General features: G+C 44.4%; 1 protein-coding gene across 1 annotated transcript in view; it reads right to left on the bottom strand.

The window, feature by feature from the left end:
* Positions 1 to 27,039, bottom strand: part of NID1 (nidogen 1) — an 89,401-nt gene that overhangs the window by 43,069 nt on the left and 19,293 nt on the right. Inside the window, exons 3-9 of the mRNA XM_024251211.3 lie at positions 26,377 to 26,603; positions 22,536 to 22,918; positions 19,040 to 19,189; positions 13,962 to 14,213; positions 11,137 to 11,337; positions 7,484 to 7,729; positions 5,624 to 5,767 (exon numbers count right to left, since the gene is read on the bottom strand). Of these exons, the coding sequence (XP_024106979.2) occupies positions 5,624 to 5,767; positions 7,484 to 7,729; positions 11,137 to 11,337; positions 13,962 to 14,213; positions 19,040 to 19,189; positions 22,536 to 22,918; positions 26,377 to 26,603 (1,603 nt within the window). The remainder of the gene's footprint in view (positions 1 to 5,623; positions 5,768 to 7,483; positions 7,730 to 11,136; positions 11,338 to 13,961; positions 14,214 to 19,039; positions 19,190 to 22,535; positions 22,919 to 26,376; positions 26,604 to 27,039) is intronic.

Below are 27,039 nucleotides of genomic sequence, written 5' to 3'. Positions count from 1 at the left end.
CCTCAGATGGCCGCCAGGCTTTGGGGGCCAGGCTGTGGCTACCACTTGTGTAAGGCTGGTGGGCCCAGGCAAGAAACTGAGCTAACCTGTCATTCCCCCTGGTTATGTGGCCACTGATGGATTGAAATGAACAGTTACACAAGGTCCTTCCCACGTCAACCTCATACTCAGAGTGTAGACAGCTACTTCTGGCATTTCTAAAACCCTGAGATGTGCATGAGGAGGGCCTCCCAAAGTGCTGGGATTACAGGCATGAGCCACAGCCCCTAGCCTAAAACAAATTTAGACATGTTTTAGACCTAAAACAAATAAGACATGTTTCTCATAATGGCCGAGACCACACAACTCTTCTCCCCCTCATAAATCTCTTCCCCAATGCTTTCATATGAATCTTTGACACGTGGGAGTCAAAGACTCCTATGTCCACCTTCAATGTCCAGTCTAGCCAGGCCTTCGTTGGTGAGACAAATGTCCTAGTGGCCTATTGGTCAACATTGCACAAGACAAGCATTCTTGCCACATCAGCCCCGTAGTTTGTCCTGTACCCAGGCAAATACCCAAACCAAATGCTATTCAACTTTTAGAGATTATACTAATATGTGTGTGTTCTGTGACGTGTTTAAGACGCAAGTTCTCAGGACTGAACCAGGCACAGCCAGAAGGTTCTGGAACAAAGCCCCTCCCAAAGCAGGCTGTTATGCAAGCTGGAGCTGCGAAGGCTGTGGGGGAGGAGTGCACCCAGCACGTTTGGACTTCACAGCTCCATCCATCAGCTGCCGCTGCAACATGGGAGAAAAAAGGGGCTTCCTGTGTCCACTGCCTCTGTGCTGCAGCTCTCAGAGGACACTCCCAGCACAGATGTCTGGAAACATTGTACACATTGCAGGGCTCAGTGACTTAGACTGCATTGCCAAAGCACGAGAGCACAGAACAGCAGTTTTCAATCAAGAAGACAGAGCAAAATCACAGGGGATCTTCTTCAAGCTCTGTTCCTCCCTGGGAACATTTACGCAAGGGGAAGCTGTGTTTTGAAAAAAGCTTCTATGTGACCAGGCCCTTCTCTCTTGCCCTACCTGAAAAGCTATTGACAAATAGGACCTCAGGGCTGCTGGGATGATGGAGGGAATGGTTCCCTAGCACAACCTCCACCTCCATGCCAGCTTACACATACACGCCAGACTAGACAACACCCTTTCTTAAGGGACAAGACCCTAGCAATTTCCGAGCTAATAGTCCACGGTCTTTGCAGTTTGGAAATCCTTCCTAATGTATAATTTAAATCTTCTCTTCTAGGACCAGGCACGGTGCCTCAGGTCTGTAACCCCAGCACTCTGGGAGGCCGAGGCTGGCAGATCACCTGAGGTCAGGAGTTCGAGACCAGCCTGACCAACATGGTGAAACCCCATCTCTACTAAAAATACAAAAATTAGCCGGGAGGCATGTGCCTGTAATGCCCAGTTACCTGGAAGGCTGAGGCAGGAGAACTGCTTGAACCCAGGGGGTGGAGGTTGCAGTGAGTCGAAATTGCGCCATTGCACTCCTGCCTGGGTGACAGAGCAAGACTCTGTCTTAAAAAAAAAAAAAAAAACTTCTTTTCTATAAATTGAAGCCAGGTACTTAACCCTTTCTTCAGTGGAAATTGTAAACTGGCAATAACTGTCTCTCATAACATACCACAGTATCTGCTGGAAAATGATGATTCTTATTATTTAACATCTGGTCAACCTCTTCTCTGGAAAGAGATTTCCTTTCACAGGTTCACTTTCTAACTCAATAGGAAAATCCTGGATCATTCTTGTCATTGCTGCCTCCTTTATGACTTTTTTCAGAGTGGCTACTTTTCACATATTTTCAACAACTCTAAGTTTCTCCAATTTTTCCCTTTTATAAAGGCCAGGCTCTTAGAGAAGAGTCTCATTACCAATTTGCTAAATGCCTTCTACATACTCAACGATTACTCAATGAGAGATGAGCCGAAACTATCTCTACAGGCTCTAAACTGAGAAACAGTGGGAGCCATCCTGCCATGGACCAGAGTGAATCACAGAGCTCTGTGAAATCCTTTCCAAATTACTGTGGAGATTCACTGTGCGACATCTTACCAAAACCACCCTTGTTTGGGGTGTCATATACCATTATATCAGCGCTGCACACACTGAATCACAAAGGCTCATCCTCATTCTCTTCTAACGCACTTCCCAAGTCGAAATAACACATGAAGTGATCTGCTTAATGCAATTTCCTATTTTAAGCCTCATGTCTCGATGCATTAACACTTCAAGGCATGTTCTAGTGACCCAGAACAATAGGTGTCCTGACTGGGAATACACTCGCATTCCACGGAGGTAATAAGTCAGAAGAACCACTCACCACAGGACAAAAGCAAGTCTACATGCGACCACCTGTGTTCCTGGACAAGGATATCGGAGGATTTTCTAAGATGGTGCAGATTACATAAAGGATGGCTGGTTGTGCCTTCTGAAGTGAAGCACTCCCACCATGGCAAGCTCAGGCACCAAGGGCAGAATCAGCCACGAGGTCACAGTTCAACAGCAGCAGACTGGGTTACTTCCACACTTTATTACTATCCAGGAGGCTTATGAAGTTGAAGCACGGCTGCGTAATGAGGAGGCGTGGATCGGTGAAGGAGCCCCATCGCCGCACGCCAGCCGTCTCACAGACTGGGAGGGCTCCCATTCACACGCACACAGCATCATGCTGCTTTGAACTGGCCGGAGCCAATTCAGCCATTCAAGGCTGTCAGGCTCTTTGCAGGAAATACTGGGAAGCTGACGATTGTAGGTGAGTAGGCACTATGTCCCCTCCCTAGCGATACATTACCAGGAAGGTGAGTCTCAGACTGAGTTCTACCACATATACAAAGCTATCAGCAAGCTGGCCAAACATACAGCCTGCACTATGCGCAGAAGTTCCTGCCCTCCAGTATTTCAGACACCCTGACAGGCACCTTGCATGAAAGGTTCACTGTGAAGCCAACACCGCAAGGCCCTGACAGCAGGATCTTCTAACCTTCATGTTACATCAGCACACCAAATCTGCCACTAGCTGTGGCTGCTGGATTCCAGACCTCAGGCATGATTCCCAAATTCTCAGACTGCTGGGCTTGCCAGATTCTTATATCTCGGTCAAGCAGGGGTAGAGGGAGCCATTCATTTTTCTGGCCAACCATATGTGAACACACTATTCATCCCCAGGGAAGCTTACTTCTAGCATTCCTTATGCTCATTAGTGAGCCCTCTCACTAATTGCAGACTTAAATAGCACTGCTTGAAGCACTTGGCATCCTTGCCCTTAGTAGTGGACTGACTTCCCCTTGGCAGTAGATTACAATTAAGTAACAAACAAATATCAAGCTGCCTACATGAAAGTATTTGAACTTAAGTTATAAATAATAAAATAACTGCAACTAGAAGATGGAGTAATACGATGCTTGAGTCAGAGACTTGTGTTCAAATACCATTTGTCACGGCTCACTTTAATGAGCCTCAGTTTTCTCGTCTACAAGAAAAGAGCGTTGTGAGGCCAAGGCAAGCGGATTGCTTGAGCCCAGGAGTTTGAGACCAGCCTGGGCAACACGGAAAAACCCCATCTCTACAAAAAATACAAAATTAGCCAGGCATGGTGGCACACCTGTAGTCCCAACTATTCGGGAGGCTGAGGTGGGAGGATCACCTGAGCCCAGGAGGTTGAGGTTGGAGTGAGCCAAGATCTTGCCACTGCACTTCAGCCTGGGCAACAGAGTGAGACCCTGTCTCAAAAACAATAAAAATAAAATAAAATATATAAATAAATAGAAGAATGAAACTCACATCCATTAGGATGGCCCCTATTTTTTTTTTTTTTTTTTTTTTTTTTTTTTTTTTTTTTTTTTTTTTTTGGAGATGGAGTCTCACTCTGTCACTCAGGCTGGAGTGCAGTGGTGTGATCTCGGCTCACTGAAATCTCTGCCTCCCAGGCTCAAGCAATTCTCCTGCCTCTCCTACTCCCCAGTAGCTGGGACTACAGACACCTGCCACCATGCTCGGCTAATTTTTGCATTTTAGTAGAGACGGGGTTTCACCATGTTGGCCAGGCTGGTCTCAAACTCGTGACCTCATGATCCATCCACCTCGGCCTCCCAAAGTGCTGGGATTACAGGTGTAAGCCACCATACCTGGCCTCCTATTTTAAAAAACACAGTAAACAAGTGTTTTCAAGGAGATGGAGAAATTGAAATGCTTGTGCACTGTAGGTGGGAACAGAAAATGTTGCAGCCACTATGGAAAACATTGTAGTGGTTCCTCAAAAAATTAAAGATGGAAAGGCTAGGCGTGACAGCTCACACTTGTAATCCCAGCACTTTGGGAGGCCGAGGCAGGCGGATCACTTGAGGTCAGGAGTTCCAGACCAGCCTGGCCAACATGGTGAAAGCCCTCTTTACTAAAAATACAAAAATTAGCCTGGCATGGTGGCAAGCACCTGTAGTCCCAGCTACTCAGGAGACAAGTAGGTGAATCACTTGAGCCCAGGAAGCAGAGGCTGCAGTGAGCCAAGATCACGCCACTGCACTCCAGCCTAAGCGACAGAGCAAGACGCCATCTCAAAAAAAAAAAAAAAAAATTAAAGATAGAATTACCATATGATTCAGCAATCCCACTTTTGAATATATACCCAAAAGAACAGAAAGCAGGAACTTCAATAGATATTTGCATACCCATGTTCATAACAGCATTATTTGCAATAGCCAGAAGGTGGAAGCAACCCATGCGTCCACTGACGGATGGATAAACAAAATGTGATATGTACTTGCGATGGAATATTATCTAACCTTAAAAAGGAAAAAAAATTCTGACACATGTGACAATATAGGTGAGGCTTGAGGACACTGTGCCATGTCAAATAAGCCAATCACAGAAGAACAAATACAATATGATTCCACATATGCAATCCTTAGAATAATCAAATGCGTAGAGACAGGAAGTGGAATGGTGATTGCCAAGGACTGAAGGAAGGGGGAAATGTGAGTTGTTGTTTAATGGGTACAGCGTTCGTTTTGCAAGATGGAGAGTTCTGGAGATGAACAGTGGTGATGGTTACACAATAAAATGAATGCATTCAATGTCACTTAACTGTACACTTAAAAAGTGTTAAAATGGTATATTTTATGTTATGTATATTTTACCTCAATCAAACAATTTTGTTTTTAAAGGAACAAAAAATCTATCTCATTAGAGTTGTTGGAGAATTAAATGAGATGATGTTTGGGAAGCACTTAGTTCAATCGGCGCCTGGGTAAAGTATAGCTATCGTTATATTACTGGTGTTATCATTAACAGCTCTGACTTACAACTCCCTTTAAACCTGTGGATTCTTAAGATGGAGTGGACTGTGGCCTTAGGAATTCTACTCTGCTGCTTAATCAGACAAAAGAATGGGCCAGTACTCCCGAGTTTACCCACGGGAACAGTGAATGTGAAGCACAAATAATTCAGGCCTGGCATGTCCACTAGAATTTATCTCATCCGTGCTTCCTTGCTGCACCCAGTTCTCTGGTTTACAGAATCTGGATGCCTCCTCCTCGCCTGATTTCCCAGCCCCAACAAGTCAGAATCAAAGGCTGTACCATAGCAGGTCCGCCCGTCTCCTCGGAAGCCGATGGAGCACTCGCAGGTGAACTGTGTCCTGGGACCAGGGCGACAGGCTGCGTTGGTGTCACACCCATGAGTGCCGATGTAGCAGGGATTCTGAAGAGCATCAGGGGAGCCTTCTGTGAGGACAGAGACATTGGAACCAAGTGAATCTTCAGGAGCTCTTTCAGGTTTCCTCCTTCCACAGAAAGTCAACCACAACTGGTGAGCAAGAAGGTGATCACAGAAGAGCAGAGTGGAATGGGACACCAGCCAATTCCTGTGTTGCCCTGGGGCAGGACCAGCATGGCCCCCTCCCTGTTTTTGTGAATAAAGTTTTATTAGCAACCAGCAACGTCCATTTGTTTATGTATGGTCTATGGCTGCATTTGTGCTACCACGGCAGAGCTGACACGTCGTGATAGAGACTGCATAGCCGGCAAAACCTAAAACACCTACTATCTGGTCCTTCACCAAAAATGCACTGACTCCTGATGCCTGGAGCCGCAGTTGCTATAGGAGGGAGAACGCCTACCTTCTTTCTGCTTCATAAAGTTAAAGTGAGGACAAATTAATTAGCTGGAGAAATGATTTGGATATGGAGGAAGAATCAAAGACAACTGAAAAAAGGGAAAGATTTTAAGGCCCAGACCAGACCCCAATTACACAGGGCCCCTGAGGCTTAAAGATATGGACAAATGTGAAGTCTGACACCGGTATGTCACAAAAGCTCCCTAAACCTCAGCTCCTTCCCGACAGCCGGGAACGCCCACAGACCAGACCACAGCGCCAGTGATGTGCAGTCACAGGGCAAGCGTTTCTTTTAGGCTCCCTCCCTAATTTTATTTAATTTCCTCAGGCACTAACCACACAATTTCTTTTTCTTTTTTTTTTGAGACAGCCCCGCTCTGTTGCCCAGGCTGGAGTGCAGTGTTGTGATCTTGGTTCACTGCAACCTCCGCCTCCCAGGTTCAAGCGATTTTCCTGCCTCAGCCACCCCGAGTAGTTAGGATTACAGCCACACCCCACCACGCCCGGCTAAGTTTTGTGTTTTTAGTAGAGACAGGGTTTCTCCATGTTGGCCAGGCTGGTCTCAAAGTCCTGGCCTCAGGTGATCCGCCCGCCTTGGCCTCCCAAAGTGCTGGGATTACAGGCATGAGCCACCACGCTCGGCCCTACAATTTATTTTTGCCACTGCGCCTGGCCCTACAATTTCTTTTCTTTTTTTTTTTTTTTTTTTGGGACAGAGTCTCACTATGTCACCCAGGCTGGAGTGCAGTGGTGCAATCTCAGCTGACTGCAACCTCTGCCTCCTGCGTTCAAGCAATTCTCCTGCCTCAGCCTCCCAAGTAGCTGGGATTGCAGGCATGTGCCATCATGCCTGGCCAATTTTTGTATTTTTAGTAGATACAGGGTTTCACCATGTTGGCCAGGCTGGTCTCAAACTCCTGACCTCAAGTGATCCACCCGCCTCAGCCTCCCAAAGTGCTGGGATTACAGGCGTGAGCCACTGGACCTGGCCTACAATTTCTTTCAAGGTTGAATATTAAAGGGTTTTTAAAGCCCTGCCAATGCCAGCAGTAGCCTTAAGAGGGTCCACTCTGTAAGGCACCTCAACAGGTTAGCATTCTGCACTTTACTCTAAATAGAATCATGAATAGGCCTTTGGTTAGAAGAACAGACAGGCAGTTTTTCCAAGAATCAAAAACAATAAGACATTCTTTTTTTCCTGCCAGAAGATACTTTAGCATAATTTTCTTCTATAGACTGAGAGTAAGAGACCAAAAACAATGTCAAAGAGTGGGGTTTTAAAAATGCATGAGCACCTGTGCCCAGCATGAGCTGTGTCCCCTTACCCCTCACAGGCCCGATGGAGTTGCTGAGAGCATAGCGCAAGATCCTCTCCTCCTGGTTGTACAGGACGAACACGCTGTCCACCGAGAGCTGCTGGGTGCTGGGCAGGGCTGGCCGGGAGTCATCGTGGACGCATTCCTGGAAGGTGATGGTCTGGCGCCACTGGTAAGTGTAGATGTGTGAAGGAGATGCCCCATCTCGCTCGGGCTCAGTCACCGTGTACTCCCGGGTGGAGGAGGAAGTGATCACTGCAGAGTGGCAAGGATGGAGGGGACAAGGCAGGGAGACAAAGGGGAGATGGTTAAGGATGCAAGAAGCTGAATCAAGGGCTTTAAAGGCACCAGTGGCATTCCCTGCCCATAAGGCTACCAGATGACAGATCAGACAGAACAGCTTGAATAAGACCATTTGTTTGTATTGAGACTCATTCTGTGAAATACCTGGATTTGCCATATGATCATTGGTATTATTCGTATTATGTATATTTGTTGTTTTTCTCATCAAGTGGTTCTCTGTAAGTTTTGAAGACTCCCAGAACTAGAGATGAAAGTCAGGTAGAGAGGATACACACTTGGCAAGAGACGCCCCTGAATTTACACTTAGTACCACTCACAAGCTGTGTGGCCACTGGCTGATGACTCAACATCTTTGGTCTCAGTTTCTCATATAAAATAGGTCGAGGTGAGAATCAGACCAGGTAATGTATGTACAATTTCTGGAATCAAGCAGACTAATAGTAAGATAAACTACCATTTACTGAGCATTTACTCTGTCACAACGTGCTAACTGCTTTATATAGATTATCTCAATTACGATTCAATAAATGGTGATTTCTTTTTCTTTTTTTCTTGACACAGAGTCTTGCCTTGTCACCCAGGCTGGCGTGCAATGGCACGATCATGGCTCACTGCAACCTCTGCCCCCTGGGTTCAAGCGATTCTCCCACCTCAGCCTCCCGAGTAGCTGGGACTACAGGCATGTGCTATCATGCTCAGCTCATTTTTTTGTATTTTTAGTAGAGATGGGGTTTCACCATGTTGGCCAGGCTGGTCTTGAACTCCTGACCTCAAGTGATCTGCCTGCCTTGGCCTCCCAAAGTGCTGGGATTACAGGTGTGAGGCACTACGTCTGGCCAATAAATGGTGATTTCTACATACCGGTCTAGACCAAGCCATTCTGTAATACCAAAAAAATGAGATATTAAATGAGTTTCAGTAGCCAGGTTTGGAAAAATTACTAAAGCACCATGAGCAAGCCTGAACAGAGGAGAGGAGAGACAGTCCTCCCCACTCAGAAGAGGGCCTGCTATGGCCCATACGACAAAACCCTCAACTTTCTGTTTTTTTAAAAAAAAGCATAAAAGACTCTTTATGTCTTTGTGCTCTGCTGCAGTTTGCTCCATAATAGAAGCATAAAAGCCAGAGGATAAATAAAAGATCAGTGTAAGCTGCCTCCTGTCCAGCTCCCACACGCCAGAAAGGCCATTCAGCTGCAAGCCAGCTGCGACTGTGGTCCTGTTGCTCGTTCCTCCTCTTCTTCACTGTCTCCCAGCTCCCCAGGAGAACTCAACCAAGCCACAAAACTCCAGTAATTGCTTCAACCTTTCTTAACAGTAATTTAATGAGAGCCTTTAAAAAGGTGGCCAGGCACAATGGCTTATCCCTGTAATCACAGCACTTTGGGAGGATCACTGGAGGTCAGGAGTTTGAGACCAGCCTGGGCAACATGGAGAAACCCTGTCTCTACTAAAAATACAAAAGTTAGCCATGCCTGGTGGTGGGCGCCTATAATCCCAGCTATTTCGGAGGTGGAGGCAGGAGAATCACTTGAACCTGGGAAGCAGAGGTTGCAGTGAGCTGAGACCATACCACTGCACCACAGCCTCGGTGACAGAGCAAGACCCTGTCTCAAAACAACAACAACCAAAAAAAAAAAAAAAAAAAAAACCCAAAGGGGTTCTTAACCTGGGGTTTAATGACCCACATATGAGTTCACGTTCATGAATATTATTCAGTGGGTCTCTACATGAGCAAGACACCGTCTCAAAAATTAAATTAAATTAAAAAATCAAAAATTCCTACTGTTTGACTCAGCACTTCTATTTCTAGGAATTGAGTCTTAGAAAAGAATCAGAAATTTGGCCAAGATTTATGATTAAGACAATCATTTCAACTCATAATAAGAGGAGAAAATGGAAGCAACCCAAGCTTTAGAAAGTAGAAGAATGGTCTGAATTAATAGCCATCCAGTAGAATCATACAGATTCCTTAAAAAGTGTTTTCAAAGACTGCTTAATGAGACTAGTAAACATTCATGATTTGACATTAACTGTAAAGGTGAAGATATAACAATGTGGTATGATTGCAATTTTATATAAATAAAAACTATAAGCCTGGGTAACATGGCGAAACCCCCATCTGTACAAAAATTTAAAAATTAGCCAGGCATGGTAGTGTGCCTATAGTCCCAGCTACTCAGGAGGCTGAGGTGGGAGGCTCACTTGAGCCCAGGAGGTTGAGGTTGCGGTGAGCCAAGACTGCGCCGCTGCACTCCAGCTTGGGTGACAGAGTGAAAGCTTGTCTCAAAACAAACAACAACAACAAAAACTATACATATCACTGTGTATCTATGTTAAATTTCTCAGTTTTGATAACTGTACTGTGGCCTTATAAAATAATGTCCTTGTTCTCAAGAAAAGCAAATGAAGTGTTTAAAGAATGATCTATCATGATATATACAACTTATTCTCAAATGGTCAGTATACATACACATATATATGTATACATATATTTGTATTCTCTCTATATATATGGAAAGACAGAGACAGAGAGAGAATGGTAAAGTAAATGTGGCAAAATGTTAGCAATTGGTAAAGCTAGATAAATAGTATGTGAACATTTTTTGGGCTATTTTCAGTTTTCATGTAAGTTTGAAATTATTTAAAACCAGGCACCAAATGGAGAATAAATGTAGTTTTTAATAGTACATATAGATGTGGCCGTGCGCAGTTGCTCACACCTGTAATCCCAACACTTAGGGAGGCTGAGCCAGGCAGATCACTTGAGGTCAGGAGTTCCAGATCAGCCTGGCCAACATAGTGAAAGCCCGTCTCTACTAAAAATACAAAAATTAGCCAGGTGTGGTGGCATGTGCCTGTAGGCCCAGCTACTTGGGAAGCTGAGGCAGGAGGATTGCTCGAGCCCAGGAGGCAGAGGTTATAGTGAGTTGAGATCGCACCACTGCACTCCAGCCTGGGCAACAGGAGTGAAACCCTGTCTCAAAAAAAAAAAAAGTACAAATAGATGTATAATAAAATTATATTAGTTTATCATGAAATTATATGTTGGGATATTTCATATACATGTAAATAGATAGATACTGGAGAAAGAGCTGAAAGGAAATACACTTAAATGTCATAATAATTATGTCCAGGTTTTACAACTCTAACTCATGCGTATTGTCTTTTTTGCACAAAATTCTCTACAAGGAGTAGTGCGTCCTATGTCTATAATTGAGGGGAAGGTGACTGTAAGGCCCAGTGTATTTCCCTCTCCAGATCCCAGAGACAGCCCCAGTTCAAGGCTGCCGTGGTGGGTCAAGAGCACGAGGCTAGTGGCCGGTCCGGGGCTGGCCCTGGGACATGACTGGGGCTCACCTGAAGTGGAGTAGTGGTACAGCTCCGTGTAGGGCTCAATGTGCACGGAGGAGCCGAACGGAATCTGCGGCACGCGGCCCTCCAGCTCCGTGTCAATGGTCAAGTGCCCATGCTCATCGATGCCGCTGAACCGCTGCTTAATGACCAGATTGCCCGGGTGCCCCACGAAGGTCACCTCAGCCTGGCGAGTGAACTCACCCCCTGAAAAACAAGATGAGACTGTCACTTTGCTGACTGGGGAGCGCGCCCTTCTGCCTGCCGCAGGCTCACAGTGTGGAGCGGGGTTGGTGTGAACCCTTCTGCAGGTGGTTTGGTTTGGCTAGTAGAACATAGAGCTGGTGACACTGAAGACAGAGCTCAGACATTCCTGTGGCCCAACTGAGCCACACACAGAGGAGAGAAGAGGCTTCCTAGCCACAGCCCAGCATCTGTTGGGTTGGCTCAAGGGTTGTGCTGGAAATAGCGGAGGACAGGGGTTGGACTCCCAGCTGTGCTAGGCTCTGTCTGGGTGAACTTTACTCCTGTGAGCCTCCATTTCCTGATGATTAAAAAAAAGGATACAATCTATGTTCTGCAAATTGTCAAGTGCTCCATAATGCCAGTTACAGTGATGAATATTGAAATAGCTACGTCCCGGTTGGATGGGTGAGTTGCTCATGGCAAACCATTCCCAGTACCAGAAACCATCCTAGGATCACCTGCTACCATGATGGCTTAGGAACTCCTCTTGGTCTGTGCAAGGCGGCAGCCCCAGACAGGCAGGAAAAGTACTTCTCCTTTTTCCACAATGACCTGCCCCATGACAGCAGGGGTTGACAAACTATGGCCTCAGGGCTGAATCTTGCCAGCTGCCTATTTTTCTACAACCCTTGAGCTCAGAAAGGTCTTTACATTTTTTAATGGTTAAAAAGAAATCAAAAGAACAGTATTTCATGGTATGTGAAAATTACATACAATTTAAATTTCAGTGCCTAGTCAAAAAGTTGTATTGGAACACAGCCACGCTCATTCATTTATATATTGTCTGTGGTTGCTTTTCACTCTACAATGACAGAGCTGAGCCGTCGCAACAGAGACCATATGGCCTAAAATAATTAGGCATAGCTTTAAATATTTACTATCCGGCCCTTTGCCGAAAAAGTTTGACAACCTCAGCTTTATAGTTAAACAAGTCCCAGGCAAGTATCTCACTGATAACACAGGACCAGGAGAAATTCAGAAGGATCATTGTAGTAAACAGATTTGCTGCTGTCGGGAATTTGCAAAGACTTCTTCTCCCTCAGCCCAGCTGAAGTCCATGTATATTACAAAATAGCACCAATATAAATTAACTCATATTTAAAAAAGCAAACTGTGAAAAGCTGTGCAGGGAAGGAGTGGGGTCTGTGAGTTTGACTGCAGCTCAATGATATTTGCAAAGAAAAGGGCATCTGGTTTACATGAGAGCATCAATATGGTTATAACACTCAGAATATATATGCCTGTGGACTAGGGAGAAAAAACATTAAGCCAAAAAGTAGCAAATCTTTTGAGCAGTTCAATCTTTTTTTTTTTTGAGACGGAGTCTCACTCTATCGCCCAGGCTGGAGTGCAGTGGTGCGATCTCGGCTCACTGCAACTTCCGCCTCCTGGGTTCATGCTATTCTCCTGCCTCAGCCTCCTGAGTAGCTGGGACTACAGGTGCCCGCCACCACACCTGCCTAATTTTTTGTATTTTTTATAGAGACAGGGTTTCACTGTGTTAGCCAGGATGATCTCAATCTCCTGACCTTGTGATCCGTGCACCTCGGCCTCCCAAAGTGCTGGGATTACAGGCGTGAGCCACTGCGCCCGGCCTCGCTCCTTTTCTAATACATAGCCTCTCCTTTCTTAAGACGGCCACACTTTATGTATTTATATGCCATAACTTTTGGAGGGGTTACCAGCGTGCAGCCTGGATGGAGACCCTGCTTCCAGCAGTGTTTCCTCTAATAAAGCCTTGGCTAAGGCTCCAGGTTGGCTCGGGCAGTGGGGAAGAAGGCAGGTCTAGGTTGTTGGAGGCAGTGGCTAGCTAGGTACCTGTGCCCCAGCACAACAAGCTCCAGGTCCTGGAAGTGACCAGCGATGAAGGACACAGACTCCTCCAACCCAGCTGTTCCCGGGAATGGGCCTCCAGCATGCAAAGGTGGGGCTGGACCTGGCAGAGCAAGGGGAAGGCCACCACACAACACCAAGGAAACATCCCTCAAGCCATCTGCCCACGCGTCCAGTAAAGACTGAATCTTCCTCAATAGGGCACAGTCTCTAAAAAACTCCAAGGATATTTGGGCTTCCTAAGACTTCTGAGGATTATGTTTATACGGCTTAATTAACTAGCTAGAAACGGCAGGTTCCTTCTGTCTGAGCAGATCCTGAGGAAATAGCAAAGATCAGTTTCAGGTTGGTTTGGAATTCAGAGGCAGGCTTGAGATCAGTTTCAGGTTGCTTTGGAATTCAGAGGCAGGCTTCATAGAATGAAGCAAACTGTGAAGTTGTGAGGTTCTACGAGCCGATATCACTCGTTCTGCCAGAAACGCCTAAATCTCCACCACGAAATTGCTTCTTAATCAAAACCCAATTCTAGGCAGTCTCAGTTGCTATATATTAATGATAATATTACATGTTCATTTTACCTCATCATCTTATTTCCAAGACAGAACTACAGGATGCCCGGTCTACAGACAAAAAGGAGCAACAACATGCTTCTAAGTTGTCTGCAGACTCAGAGTTCTCCTTCCATCCATCCCCGGGCTTCCCCCTAGGCACTACTGTGTGACCCATTAATTTTAATGTCGGATATAAATTACCGGTGATGCTGAACCCATTCTTGAATCCGTCCTGCTCCACTGCAAACATCCATCCAATGATGCCTCCAACTGGGGCCAGCGGAAGCAGAGAATATCCAACGGTCTCAGGAATGGTGCTGATGGCTGTGTAGGAGCGCCCGTGGTTCATTACTACGTAAGAGTGGAGATCAGTGTTCTCGAAGACAATGGGGATCTGGCTGCTCCCCACAAAGATCCTTCCTTTCACCTTGCCATTGACTCGCTGGGGGGAACCTAAGCAAGAAGACAAAGAAAGAATATAGAGATCACTTCCAAGCCAGCCTTTCAAACATGAGTAATATGTAGGACCTGTACCTATTGGTGAAGAAAGCAAAGAAACAAAACAGCACTGGGGTCAATGGCTTTGGGTAAGCAAAAGTAGTTGTTCTTCCTGAGACTACCCACAACTGTATGCTGCGAGCCTTCAAAATTCCACCGCCCCTGCCTCTCTTCCTGTGACTGAAAATGGGTAGCACAAAAGGTGGCTCCACGGACAGCCATTGAGGAACTACAGGAGTAAAAAATAGAATTTCAGAAGAAGAACAATATCAGGGGTGATCTAGAACTAAGGGAATCATAGAATTTATCACATTTGAGAGTAAAAGGAGGATGGGCCCGGTGGCTCATGCCTGTAATCCCAGCACTTTGGGAGGCCGAGGCAGGCAGATCACCTGAGGTCAGGAGTTCAAGACCAGCCTGGCCAATATGGTGAAACTCTGTCTCTACTAAAAATAAAAAAATTAGCTGGGCATGATGGCAGGTGCCTGTAGTCCCAGCTACTCAGGAGGCTGAGGTGGAAGAATCGCTTGAACCCGGGAGGCTAAGGTTGCAGTGAGCCGAGATCGTGCCACCGCACTCCAGCCTGGGCAACAGAGCAAGACTCTGTCTCAAAAAAAAAAAAGAGAGAGAGAGTAAAAGGAGTGTGGAATTGCTCATTTCATTGGGACAGCAAGGCTAACCTGAATGGCCCTGGGAGTATAGACATTTGCCTGCCTGATCTATAACACACTTTAGTAAACACCATGGGCTCATATACAGTCCCACCACCCAGCGTTAGCACTGCCAGTCTGAGTCTTGGAGCCTCAGCCAGCACAAGCCACACAGACAAGTACAGAGTCACCGCCCAGGCTACACAGGCATGCCCTCTGAACCAGAACCAGCTTGGCATGTCTGGTGCTGATTGTTCCATTTAGACAATTGGGAACAATGGAATTGAGACCTACTATGACAAATTTAAAAGCCTCCTTAATACCTTGACAATAAACTGATCTGGGATACCATTTTTGCTTAAAAAATTACATTCATAATAAATGTTGGCATATACCTGGGGGGAAATTGGTAACAGTGGTTAACTCAGGGAAAACGTAGTGAACGTTCATTTCCTATATATAAATTTTTATAATTTTTGAGTATTTATAACTTGCATATATTTATTATTGTTTAAACAGGGAAAAAAAAGAACTAAAGAAATTAAATTGCTCTTTGTTGTATTCAAATAAGAACATTGAAGGTTACTGTATGGCCCAGCAATTCTAATTCCTAGGTATACAGCCAAGAGAAAGGAGCACGTATGTCCACACAAAAATGTGAACACAAAAGTTCTTAGCAGCATTACTCACCAGAGCCAAAAGGGAAACAACCCAAATGTCCATTAACTGATGAATGGATAAACAAAATACGGTACCTCCATTCATTAAGGTATTATTTGCCTAGAAAAAGGCATGAGGCTGGGCCCGGTGGCTCATGCCTGTAATCCCAGCACTTTGGGAGGCCAAGGCAGGTGGATCATCTGAGGTCAGGAGTTCGAGACCAGCCTGGCCAATATGGTGAAACTCCGTCTCTACTAAAAATACAAAAAATTAGCTAGGCATGGTGGCGGGCACCTATAATCCTAGCTACTCAGGAGGCTGAAACAGGAGAATCGCTTGAACACAGGAGGCAGAGGTTGCAGTGAGCTGAGATTGCACCATTGCACTCCAGCCTGGGCAATAAGAGTGAAACTCCATCTCAAAAAAAAAAAAAAAAAGAAAGAAAGAAAGAAAAGAAAAAGAAAAAGGCATGAAATACTGATATGGGCTAAAACAGGCATGAACCTTGAAATCATCATGCTAAGGGAAAGAAGTCAGACATAAAAGGTCATGTATTGTACGATTCTATGTGTATGAAACGTCCGGAATAGGAACACCTATAAAGACAGAAGGTAGGCGAGGGCTTGACAGGGGCTGGGAGCATTTTGAGAAATCAAGAGTGACTACTAATGGATATGGTGTTTCTTTTGGGGGTGATGAAAATGTTCTAGAATTAGATAGAGGTAATAGTTGGACAACTTTGTCCAACTATTGGACAACTATTAAAACCCACCAAATTGTATACTTTAAAAAGGTATGTGAATTATATCTCAGGAAAACAAAAACTGAAGGAAGAGGGAAAACAAAGGTTACGTTGCCTTGTTTAGGTTTGATGTGGTATTACTTTCAGTTATTGATTGTACATATCTTATTTCTGTTCCTAGATTATGATCATCATAGAGTCAGGACTTTTACACATGGCCCCTCACAGGTTCTCGGCAGGGTTTTCTTTATGTAGTAAGTTCTCAGTGAATGCTGTTGAATAGCCCTAGGCAGGGGCTGGCACCTGGGGATCAGCTGCATTCTGATGACCTTTCGTTGGGTTCCATATGCCCAAATGGCTCAACACATTCTCTGATCAGGGCATATCCAACAGAGTCATTCTGCACGCATGTTGTGTCATTACTCTGGGGAACGCTGTGAAGTTAGCTGGCCAACAGCGCAAAAAGGTATCCCAAGAACAATCAGGAAAACAAGCAAGAAAGCCAAGTTAAGAAACCAAACAAAAATTTTTCCACCAAACTTTGAGCTAGAAACATTTTTTTTTTTAAGTAGCAAGAATCCAACAAATATTTAAACCACAAATCTATTCCAGGGTGTGTATATAATGTCAAAATATGTGACTGAACAGTTTGTCATATCTGAGCTGGCTGCCAAACACAAACTGTTCAGCATTTCAAGCTCTGATATTTGGGGTAGAAAAGGCTAAGAGGTTGCTCTTTAAGAATAAGTTTTTATTGTGGATTTTGGAAGCTTCTCCTGGGGTGGAGAAGATACAAAAGCCAAGCCTGAAACAAAGAAGCAAAGGCACACCACCCCTGGGGTGATGGGATTTAAAAGAAAATCAAAAACAGTTTAGAAGTTAAAAACATCCCCTAAAATTAATAAGTAAAGCATACTCAATTTTCTTCCATTGCTGAAGGTAGTATTTTTTTAAAACCTCACTTTATCTAATGGGGACACAGAAGGAAATGATTTTTTGTTTTTAGCAACTTAAAATGATAATGAATTTAACTGTAACTATGGCAGGTAGGGGGTCTGAAAAGCAGAAACCATTCTTCCAGTTGACTTTTATTTAGTCAAATTTTGCAAAGCAGTTGAAGTTCCACATTAAACACACAAGGAAAATGACCCATGACAAGTGAGATAATTTGTTGGCTTCTGCTATGGCTTGAATATCCCCTCCAAAACTCATATTGAAACTTAATCCCCAATGTGATAGCATTTAGAAATGGGGCCTTTCAGAGCTGATTGGGTCATGAGGGCTCTGCCCTGAAGAATGAATTAATGCAGTCATGGATTAATGGATGAATGCGTTATCACGGGAATGGGACTGACGGCTTTACAGGAAGAGGAAGAGAGACCCGAGCTAGGATGCTCAGCCTCCTGTACCATCTCTGCAGAGAGCCCCCACAAGAAACAAGGCCAACACCAAATATGGCTCCCTGATCTTGGACTTCTCAGCCTCCATCACTGTAAGAAATAAATTTTTTTTCTTTATAAATTACTCAGCTTCAGGTGTTCTGTTAGAGGCATCAGAAAAGTGACTAAGACCGCATCTGAAGGGAGGAACATTTAACATGGTGGGGTTTTGCCATTTTTGTGTTAATTCTGGAATTAAGACAAATTCCAGCCTCCCAGACGGTGCACTGAGTGAACGTTACCAGGACCCCCAGATTTGCACAGAAAGGATTCTCCTGACCATCTGCAAGCCTCCAAACCAGTTGATCCTTTTGAGGGCAGAGTTTAGAATGGACATTGGCCCACAGCCGAATCCATTTGGCCACACAATGGGATTGGCACCCCAGCATTAACCATGGTGCATCTCTGATGCTCAATTGTAAGCATGCTATGACTTCAGGAGCACCAGGAAAGAGAGACAGGAGGGAGAGGATGATGGGATAAACTTTACCTGCCACAGACTTTGGTCTAAGCCAGCCTTCTGTGGCCCTGCTGGGGCTTAACAACCATTAAGATAGGTCTGGCCGGGCGCGCTGGCTCACGCCTGTAATCCCAACATTTTGGGAGGTCGAGGCAGACAGATTATTTGAGGTCAGGAGTTCGAGACCAGTCTGGCCAACATGGAGAAACCCCATCTCTATGAAAAATACAAAAATTAGCTGGGTGTGGTGGCCCACACCTGTAATTCCAGCTACTCAGGAGGCTGAGGCAGGAGAATCACTTGAACCTGGGAGATGAAGGCTGCAGTGAGCCAAGGTCACGCCACTGCACTCTAGCCTGGGTGACAGAGTAAGACTCTGTCTCAAGAAAAAAAAAAAAGATAGGTCTGTGAGCAACACCACATAAAATTAGAGAGACTCTAAGAAAAAAATACATGAAAGAGATTTCAAAGAAGTGGAGGAAAGTGAGGGGCATAAACAATTCTTTGTCCAGGCTGCATAATTTTAACACCACGGCCTTTGTGGCCACACACCATGCAGTTGTGAAGATGGGCTCCCAGTGACTGTCCCCTGAGATGGAGAAATAGCACAGGAAAGAAAGACTTTGCCATATTTGAAAAACGGGCCTTCCTGGGGGATGCCTGTAGAGAATATGAGAAAAAATGAGGAAAGAGAGACCACGTATGGCTGCCATAAGAAAAACTCTACACACCTCCGGAGATGTGGGTAAAGCAACATGGAAAACGAGCACCAAAACAAAAACTCCGTTCCTCCTTCTCCCACATGAAATGAACATAGAAAAGCAAATTACCTTCTGCAACACATTGCCTGCCATTGCCCGTATAGCCAGCGACACAGCTGCAGCAGAAGCCCGTGGCGTAGTCCCTGCACTCTGCGTGCACCGAGCACTGGTGTCTGTTGTTGGCACACGTCTGGCGGGAATCCGTGTTATAGCTGAAAACTGGTCCAAGAAAACAATTGCACACCTGTAAGCATTTCACGCAGCTCTAGCCCGGTGGGCTCTCTCATCTAGGCACCCTCAAGCACTGCAGGGACTCACACCTTCATGGGCAATTCAAGGGACCAGGCTCACTACAGAAGATTACAATCCCGTACAGGTAGCCACTTAAATAGTTACGTGAGCCTGGGCAACATGGTGAAACTCACATCACTGAGGCAAATATGTCTAAAAGGAGTTGAGAAATCACAAGGTGATTATTAATTATTGAAAACTGCTAGAATCTAGTGTACTTGGCATCAATATTAGATTAGTGCTATCCAATAGCAATCTTAGGATGATGTCCATCTAAACTAGTGAGAAGAACGAGCTGCATGTTTCGGGGGACTCTTAAAAAATATACGTATTGAAACATATATAATATATATTACCTAGGTTATATAGGTCATATATAACATAAATATATTACATATATGTAAATATATAAATGTAAATATATAACATATATGTAAATATGTACATATACATATATGTAAATATATAATATATATTTACATTATATTACATTATATAAAATACAATATATTACATTATATTACATTATAACAGATAAAATACATTTATATGTTATATAATACAATATATGCTACATATAATTATGATATAATTTTTTTACTTTTTTATTGTGGTAAAATATATATAACATAAAATTTGCCATTTTAACAACCTTAAAATATGTACATATATTTTATCCTCCTTCCTCTGCCTCCCAAGTAGCTGGGACTGCAGGCGGGTGCCATTGTGCCTGGCTTATGTTCTTTTTAATTTTAAATCACCCCCCACCACCCCCCAACATACACTTTTCCCTGAGGAATAATTTGGAAGCACTTATACTCAAAAGCTGAACAAAAATAATGCCCTAGTCACACCTGGGCTAAAAAGCCTTTGACCCAAGAAAGAAAAAGCATGTCTCCCTATTTTAAATTTCCACATTCCAAGTTCATTTTATTAGAATCATGCACTAGCTCATTATATTTAATAATCCAGAGCAAATTAATTTGGAATGAAATTCAAAAGCACAAGAGGGGTAAACTTTCAGAGAGGATAATGATCCCATTCATAATTGACTGTTACGAGTGAAGAGAAAAGCAAAGTTTAAACCCAGGTAGACTCTATTGAGTCCTACATACTCGGAAGGGAATTTCTGGCTTTATAAAGACAGCGTTTGGAGCTGAGCACACTTGAGCCCCGAACTGAACACGTGATGCTACTGATTACTTAAACTCCAGCTGTGGGCAGAGCTCTCAGGGGTCATTATGGCCTGTGTATATGTGAACTATTCAAATAACACCAGGAATGCACTACTGGCCACAGAAGACTGACCTTTCTCATAAACATAGGGAAATAACTGGCGTAGAGGGACAGGAAAACATCTGTTTTAGACACAATCTGCGTTCAAATCTAGGCTTTTTTCAGTCTTAAGTAATACACGGCCCCAAGTTGTTGGGCTGGATATGGTCTCATTCAAATGTGATGGCTCCACAAATGAGAATTTCAGAGATACCTAGAAAGGGTGGAGACAGGATGGGACTCAAAACCCAACATCTGCAAGGAAACACACCCAACACATCTGGGGGAGATGACTCCAAAATCCACGGCAGAGTGGCATGTGCTGAGCAATGTGAGCATCACCCCAGGAACCCAGGGTGCAGTAGAAGAACCCTGAGACATGGGTCCCTGTCCTTGTCCTGCCACCAAATGGCAGCTTCTCCATTTCCGTGCCTCAGAAGTAAGCGAGCACGCCAGCCAGTAAGCACCCCATCTCGTCCATGGTTTGGGATACTCGTGAGAACAAGCGTGTATGGCTACTGCTGTGAGATAAATCAGAACAAGTAAGGGCAAATAAAAATGTGTGAACAGTGTGGAATGGGGCAGACTTTTCTAAGGGTTTTATGATCATTCCTTAGTAGAAAAGCAGCAGACAGCCACAATAAGCTTATCTAAAGGCTTGGACTATCCCATCTATATGAGTCTTAGTGGATTCCATATCAAACTAATGTGAAAAAAAAATAATGAAGGACAGTTTAGTTGGAACATCTTTTTTTTTTTTTTTTTTTTTTTTCCTGAGACAGAGTCTTGCTCTTGTCAACCAGGCTGGAGTGCAATAGTGCGATCTCGGCTCACTGCAACCTCCACCTCCCAGGTTCGAGCGATTCTCTGGCCTCAGCCTCCAGATTGGCTGGGATTACAGATGCCCACCACCTCGCCCAGCTAATGTTTTGCATTTTTAGTAGAGGCAGTATTTCACCATGTTGTCCAGGCTGGTCTCCAACTCCTGACCTCAGGTGATGCACCCACCTTGGCCTCCCAAAGTGCTGGGATTACAGGCATGAGCCACTGTGCCCGGCCAGAACATCTTTTATAAGACAAATGAAAGCATCCAGGAGTTCTATTTTCCCTCAAAACGTAGCAAAAATCTGCTATAACATAGCTGACCAGAAAATGTACTGTAAAACTTTTTTTTTTTTTTTGAGACAGAGACTCACTCTGTTGCCAGGCTGGAGTGCAGTGGCATGATCTCGGCTCACTGCAACCTCTGCCTCCCAGGTTCAAGCAATTCTCCTGCCTCAGCCTCCCAAGTAGCTAGGACTACAGGCGTGTGTCACCATGCCCAGCTAATTTTTGTATTTTTAGTAGAGATGGGGTTTCACCATGTTGGCCAGGATGGTCTCAATATCTTGAGTTTGTGATCCGCCTGCCTCAGCCTCCCAAAGTGCTGGGATTACAGATGTGAGCCACCACCCCCGGCCCTATTTTTTTTTAAAGAGTATCTACTTATATATATATATTTTTTTTATCTTCACAAACCAACTCTGAAACTGACGCGACCTGGGAAGAAAAATAATCAACAATTCTAATTTCAAAACCAAGAGGAAATAAATGTCAAAGATAAGCTTCATAGACAGCCAAAAGAACTTCTAAAATGTTTTTTCAGGTGGATGAATACATTTCTGATCTAAGAAATCACAAGAAAATCTGACTTTCAAAATAATTCTAACAGACGTTTTCTCTTTAGAACAGACAGAATGGAATACTAGGAAACTTGAAAGAAGACACACTCAGCAGTCTCCAAAACTACGATCCTAATCCCAAAAGATCACTGAGCATCTCTGAAGCCACTGGGCATATAACACCAAGGCTCCACGGCGGTGAGAGTTCAGCCTCTACTTTCCCAAGCTCTTATCCTTACAAACCACCACGTAATGCTCACAACTGACATCTCCCCAGCAGTACGCCTGTCTGGAAGCCCACACAAGACCATTACCAACTGCAATTTAAATGGTCTTACCAACTCCTGTTTCCTCAACTTCATCCACGTCTATGACCTGAGGGTGCTGCTGGTGAAAAGTCTCCACTGCCAACTGGAAAGACCTGGTTCTCTCTGTGGGAGGTCCAAGGGGCCTTTCGGTAGCTGCCCGGCGCGGGGAGAGGATGCTGGGCACACTGTATGTGTCAGCACCTCCCCTTCTCAGAGCCTTGTAGGAGAAGGGTGTGGTGCCCACATCCTCCAGGCCCAGACGAGTTGTCGCCAGGTCATAATCTTCATCCTCATCATCATACTCTGCCCCATCTTCAGTTCCGAGGATCACGTCCGCAGGCACCACGCCATTGGTGGTGGCTGGACTCCCAATCTCAAACACCCAGACACCCTGCTGCCCAGAGTTACTACTCCTAGGAGGAAGGACAGGCTTCTTAGAAACAGGCCAGCAACCCACCAACAGCCACCACTACCCAAGCAGAGGGAGCCCTGGGGATCTGTGTTGGTCTGCAAGCCATCACCTGCAGCTAGGACTGGAGAGTGGAAGGGCACTGGCCGTCACGTCTGAGCATCATGTGGCTGAGACAGTCTAGGGCTGTCTGGTGAGACTGTGTCCAAATGGGCACAATACTAGCACAAGCTCAGTTCCAGCCATTCCAGAGGTGTGCTCCAGGGACACTATCAGGACTTAAAATTCAGCTTACTCATCCTAATTGCTGGTTACATGCTCTACCTTATGAGCTAAGGTGGCTCATAGGACTGACAGTGGCTTTAGGACTGAAGTCATTCACGCTCTCCACTATCTCTTTCCATGGCATGGTATGATACAATTGAAAATACATGTTTGGTCTGTCCTCACATTCTGAAACAAGAGCTCCTACAACCTTTGGAATTTCTGTAGTGATAAGAGTGTCTTTTGTAGGCTAATGAGTCGACTGATGGCTGGGAGCTCCTAGACAGTTTCAGGATGGGGGCTGGTGGCCAGAAAGACCAAGGCATGATTAGAGGGTTGGAATGTCCAGCTTTCCCCACTGCCTCCAGGGAGGGGAGATGGGCTGGAGAGTGAGTCAATCATCAATGATCAGTGATTTAATCAACCAAGCCTATGAAATAACACCACCATAAAAACCCTAAAATGATGGGGTTCAGAGAGCTTCTGGGTTGAACACATCAAGGTGCTGGAAGGCTGGTGTACTCAGAGACGGCATGGAAACCCTGCCCCCTTCCCCATACCTTGTCCTATGCCTCTCTTCCATTTGGTCCATCCTGAGTTGTATCCTTTAGAATGAACTGGTAATAGTAAAGCATTTTTCTGTGTTATGTGAGCCATTCTAGCAAATTATCAAATCTGAGGAGCATGTCATGGAAACCCTCCATTTATAGCTGGTTGGTCAGAAGTACCGGTGGAAACACAGGACTTGGCACTGGGATCTGAAGTGGGGGCAGTCCAGCCTGTGGGGTCTGCACTTAACGCCAGTGCTAGAATTGAACTGAAGTGTAGGACACCCGGCTGGTGTGCAGAGAATTGGTTGGTGTGGGGGGAAAAAACCCCACCCATTTGGTTTCAGAAGTGTGAGTGAAACCATTGCAGACATGGTTTTTTAGAAATCCCAACTCCAGGGCCGGGTGCAGTGGCTCACCCCTGTAATCCCAGCACTTTGGGGGGCCGAGGCGGGCAGATCATGAGGTCAGGAGATCGAGACCATCCTGGCTAACATGGTGAAACCCCGTCTCTACTAAAAATACAAAAAATTCGCTGGGCGTGGTGGTGGGCGCCTGTAGTCCCAGCTGCTCAGGACGCTGAAGCAGGAGAATGGCATGAACCCAGGAGGCAGAGCTTGCAGTGAGCCAAGATCGTGCCACTGCACTCCAGCCTGGGCGACACAGCAAGACTCCATCTCAAAACAACAACAAAAACAACAAAAAAAGAAATCCCAACTCCATTGGCTGTGGGATCTTGGACTAGTCTCAGTTTACCTTTGGTGCTTAAAGGATATGGTGAAAAGCAAATGAGATACAAAATCCAAAAGCATTTTATAATTATAAAATATAGTAGCATATCCCTAATCTCTACTTCTTCCTCCACCATTTTTACGATTCTTCTGTATCTGTGATTGGAAGTGCTCCTATCAGAAATTACATGAAATGATTATATTATACGATGGACAGAGGGGACATACATTACTCAGTGGAAAATACTGAGCAAAACAATGGGGTGGGGTGGGGATGATAAATCACAAAAGTCCTGCATAAATAGGACGTCTAATCAATTTGTCTGCCTGGGATTCAAGTAAAGACAGTGGTGTGTGGAGCTTATATGTACTAGCTTGTGAGAGCTGGCTGTTAAAATTTTAGGAATTTTTCAAGCCAGTTATTAAACACAGCCATTCTAAACAATTAAATTACATGAACTTCCAATTAAACAAGTTATATTTTTTAAAAGGAAAAAATATTCAAAACTCATCATATTCTAATTCTTTTACTGCTATCCATGCTCTTGAAATTATATATATTAAACCTATTGTATCTTTATGGTGAGAATATATATAATGGTGCATGTTTTCTGAACTCTTCATTGAGTGACGTGACGTTAATAACTTGAAATTGGCCATCGTAGGAGTGTTTACATCACAGAAATAGGCAAATGCTATAAATCAGGGCTCCTCCGCCCTCATAAAACCAGTTGTTGTTAAGCATTTACCAGCACACCACTAAGTGAAGGGCAGAGGAATTCAAGCTAGATTTGATGATATAAAATTAAAAGGTGGTTTAGGGGATTCACTCTTGGTTTTTAAAGAATGGGAGAGGAAAGGTTTTAATTTTCAAAAACCAATTTGGGCTTTTCCCTCTTTTGTCAAATTCTACAACATAACCTGAGAGCACTACTTCTGTTGTAAGAATTTTCCGGCCGGGCGCGGTGGCTCACGCCTGTAATCCCAGCACTTTGGGAGGCCGAGGCGGGTGGATCACGAGGTCAGGAGATCGAGACCACGGTGAAACCCCGTCTCTACTAAAAATACAAAAAAAATTAGCCGGGCGCATTGGCAGGCACCTGTATTCCCAGCTACTCAGGAGGCTGAGGCAGGAGAATGGCGTGAACCCAGGAGGCGGAGCTTGCAGTGAGCTGAGATCGTGCCACTGCACTCCAGCCTGGGCGACAGAGCGAGACTCCATCTCAAAAAAAAAAAAAAAAAAGAATTTTCCCCCTAGTCAATGTGAAGGAAAAGGTTTTCTCAGCCTTGAGATCAAAGAAGGAGATAGGTTTGAATAACCCTTATTTCTAACTGTGTTTATAGACAAAATGGTAAAAACTGTTTTAAGGCTGGGCGCGGCACTTCATGCCTGTAAATCCCAGCACTTTGGGAGGCTGAGGTGGGCAGATCACCTGAGGGCGGGAATTAGAGACCATCCTGGCCAACATGGTGAAACCCCGTCTCTACTAAAAATACAAAAATTAGCTGGGCATGGTGGCACACACCTGTAATCCCAGCTACTTGGGAAGCTAAGGCAAGAGAATCACTTGAACCTGGGAAGCAGAGGTTGCAGTGAGTCGAGATTGTGCCATTGCACTCCAGCCTTCCAGCCTGGGCAACAGAGTAAGGCTCTGTCTCAAAAACAAACAAACAAACAAACAAATAAACAAAAAAAAACTATTTTAAATGAGGATGATATCTAAAAAATAGGATATCTGTTCATTCTAAAAATACATTTCCTTAAGTTCATCAGAAAAAGAGTATTTCATAATATAAAAACTATATGCAAAACTTAAATCCATAGGAACATTTTTAGGTAATGATCTATAATACACATTACATTATCCACATTAAAAAATATTAAGAGGAGAATCTACTGAAGAACAAAGAAAGCATACTTGGCCAAATTTTCAATTGATTCTCTGTCATTAGCAAATATATTATAAGCTCCGTTGCTCTTCCATAAGAATCCCACTGAACCTTGACTGAACGCAACCACGGCAGGAACTTGGTTGTTTTCCTTCTTTGAGAATGTCGTATGGAACTGCAGACCATCTTCAGGATAAAGGAAAATGGCATAGGAGCTGGAATCAGAGGAGGCTAGAACAGCCTGGAACGTGTTTCTCTGTGAAGATGAGTTAAAATTCAGTTACTCGGAAAAATATCTATAGATCTTAAAATGTGTTATTCGCCAGACTATCCATAAAGCGTACAGTGCTGTAAAGCAATGGCAATATTCTCACCTTATTCTAAAAGAAGGACTTTTGTAGCAAGAACCAAGGATTCCGGGATAGTTCCACTGAAATATCCCTAAGGCTACGTCAACATGACATTTTCTGATTAATTCGTAAATATCTTCTGCATAACTGTGGCCCTAAGGTTAACCAAAAATTATACAGATGGTACCTCCAGATGGTGGCCTAAAATCTCACGCAATTTAGGAAATTCTTACTCACAGAATTTGTTTCCATGGCTGTTAACATATTCAACCACATTCATCATTTAACAAACATTTATTGAACCCAAGCACCATACAGTAGAAAAACAAAACAAAACATGAG

Source organism: Pongo abelii, chromosome 1 (assembly GCF_028885655.2).
Source record: "Pongo abelii isolate AG06213 chromosome 1, NHGRI_mPonAbe1-v2.0_pri, whole genome shotgun sequence".
Classification (NCBI taxonomy): Eukaryota; Metazoa; Chordata; class Mammalia; order Primates; family Hominidae; genus Pongo; species Pongo abelii.
Note: the sequence above shows the minus strand (reverse complement) of the source record. Positions and strands in the feature narration are given on the sequence as shown.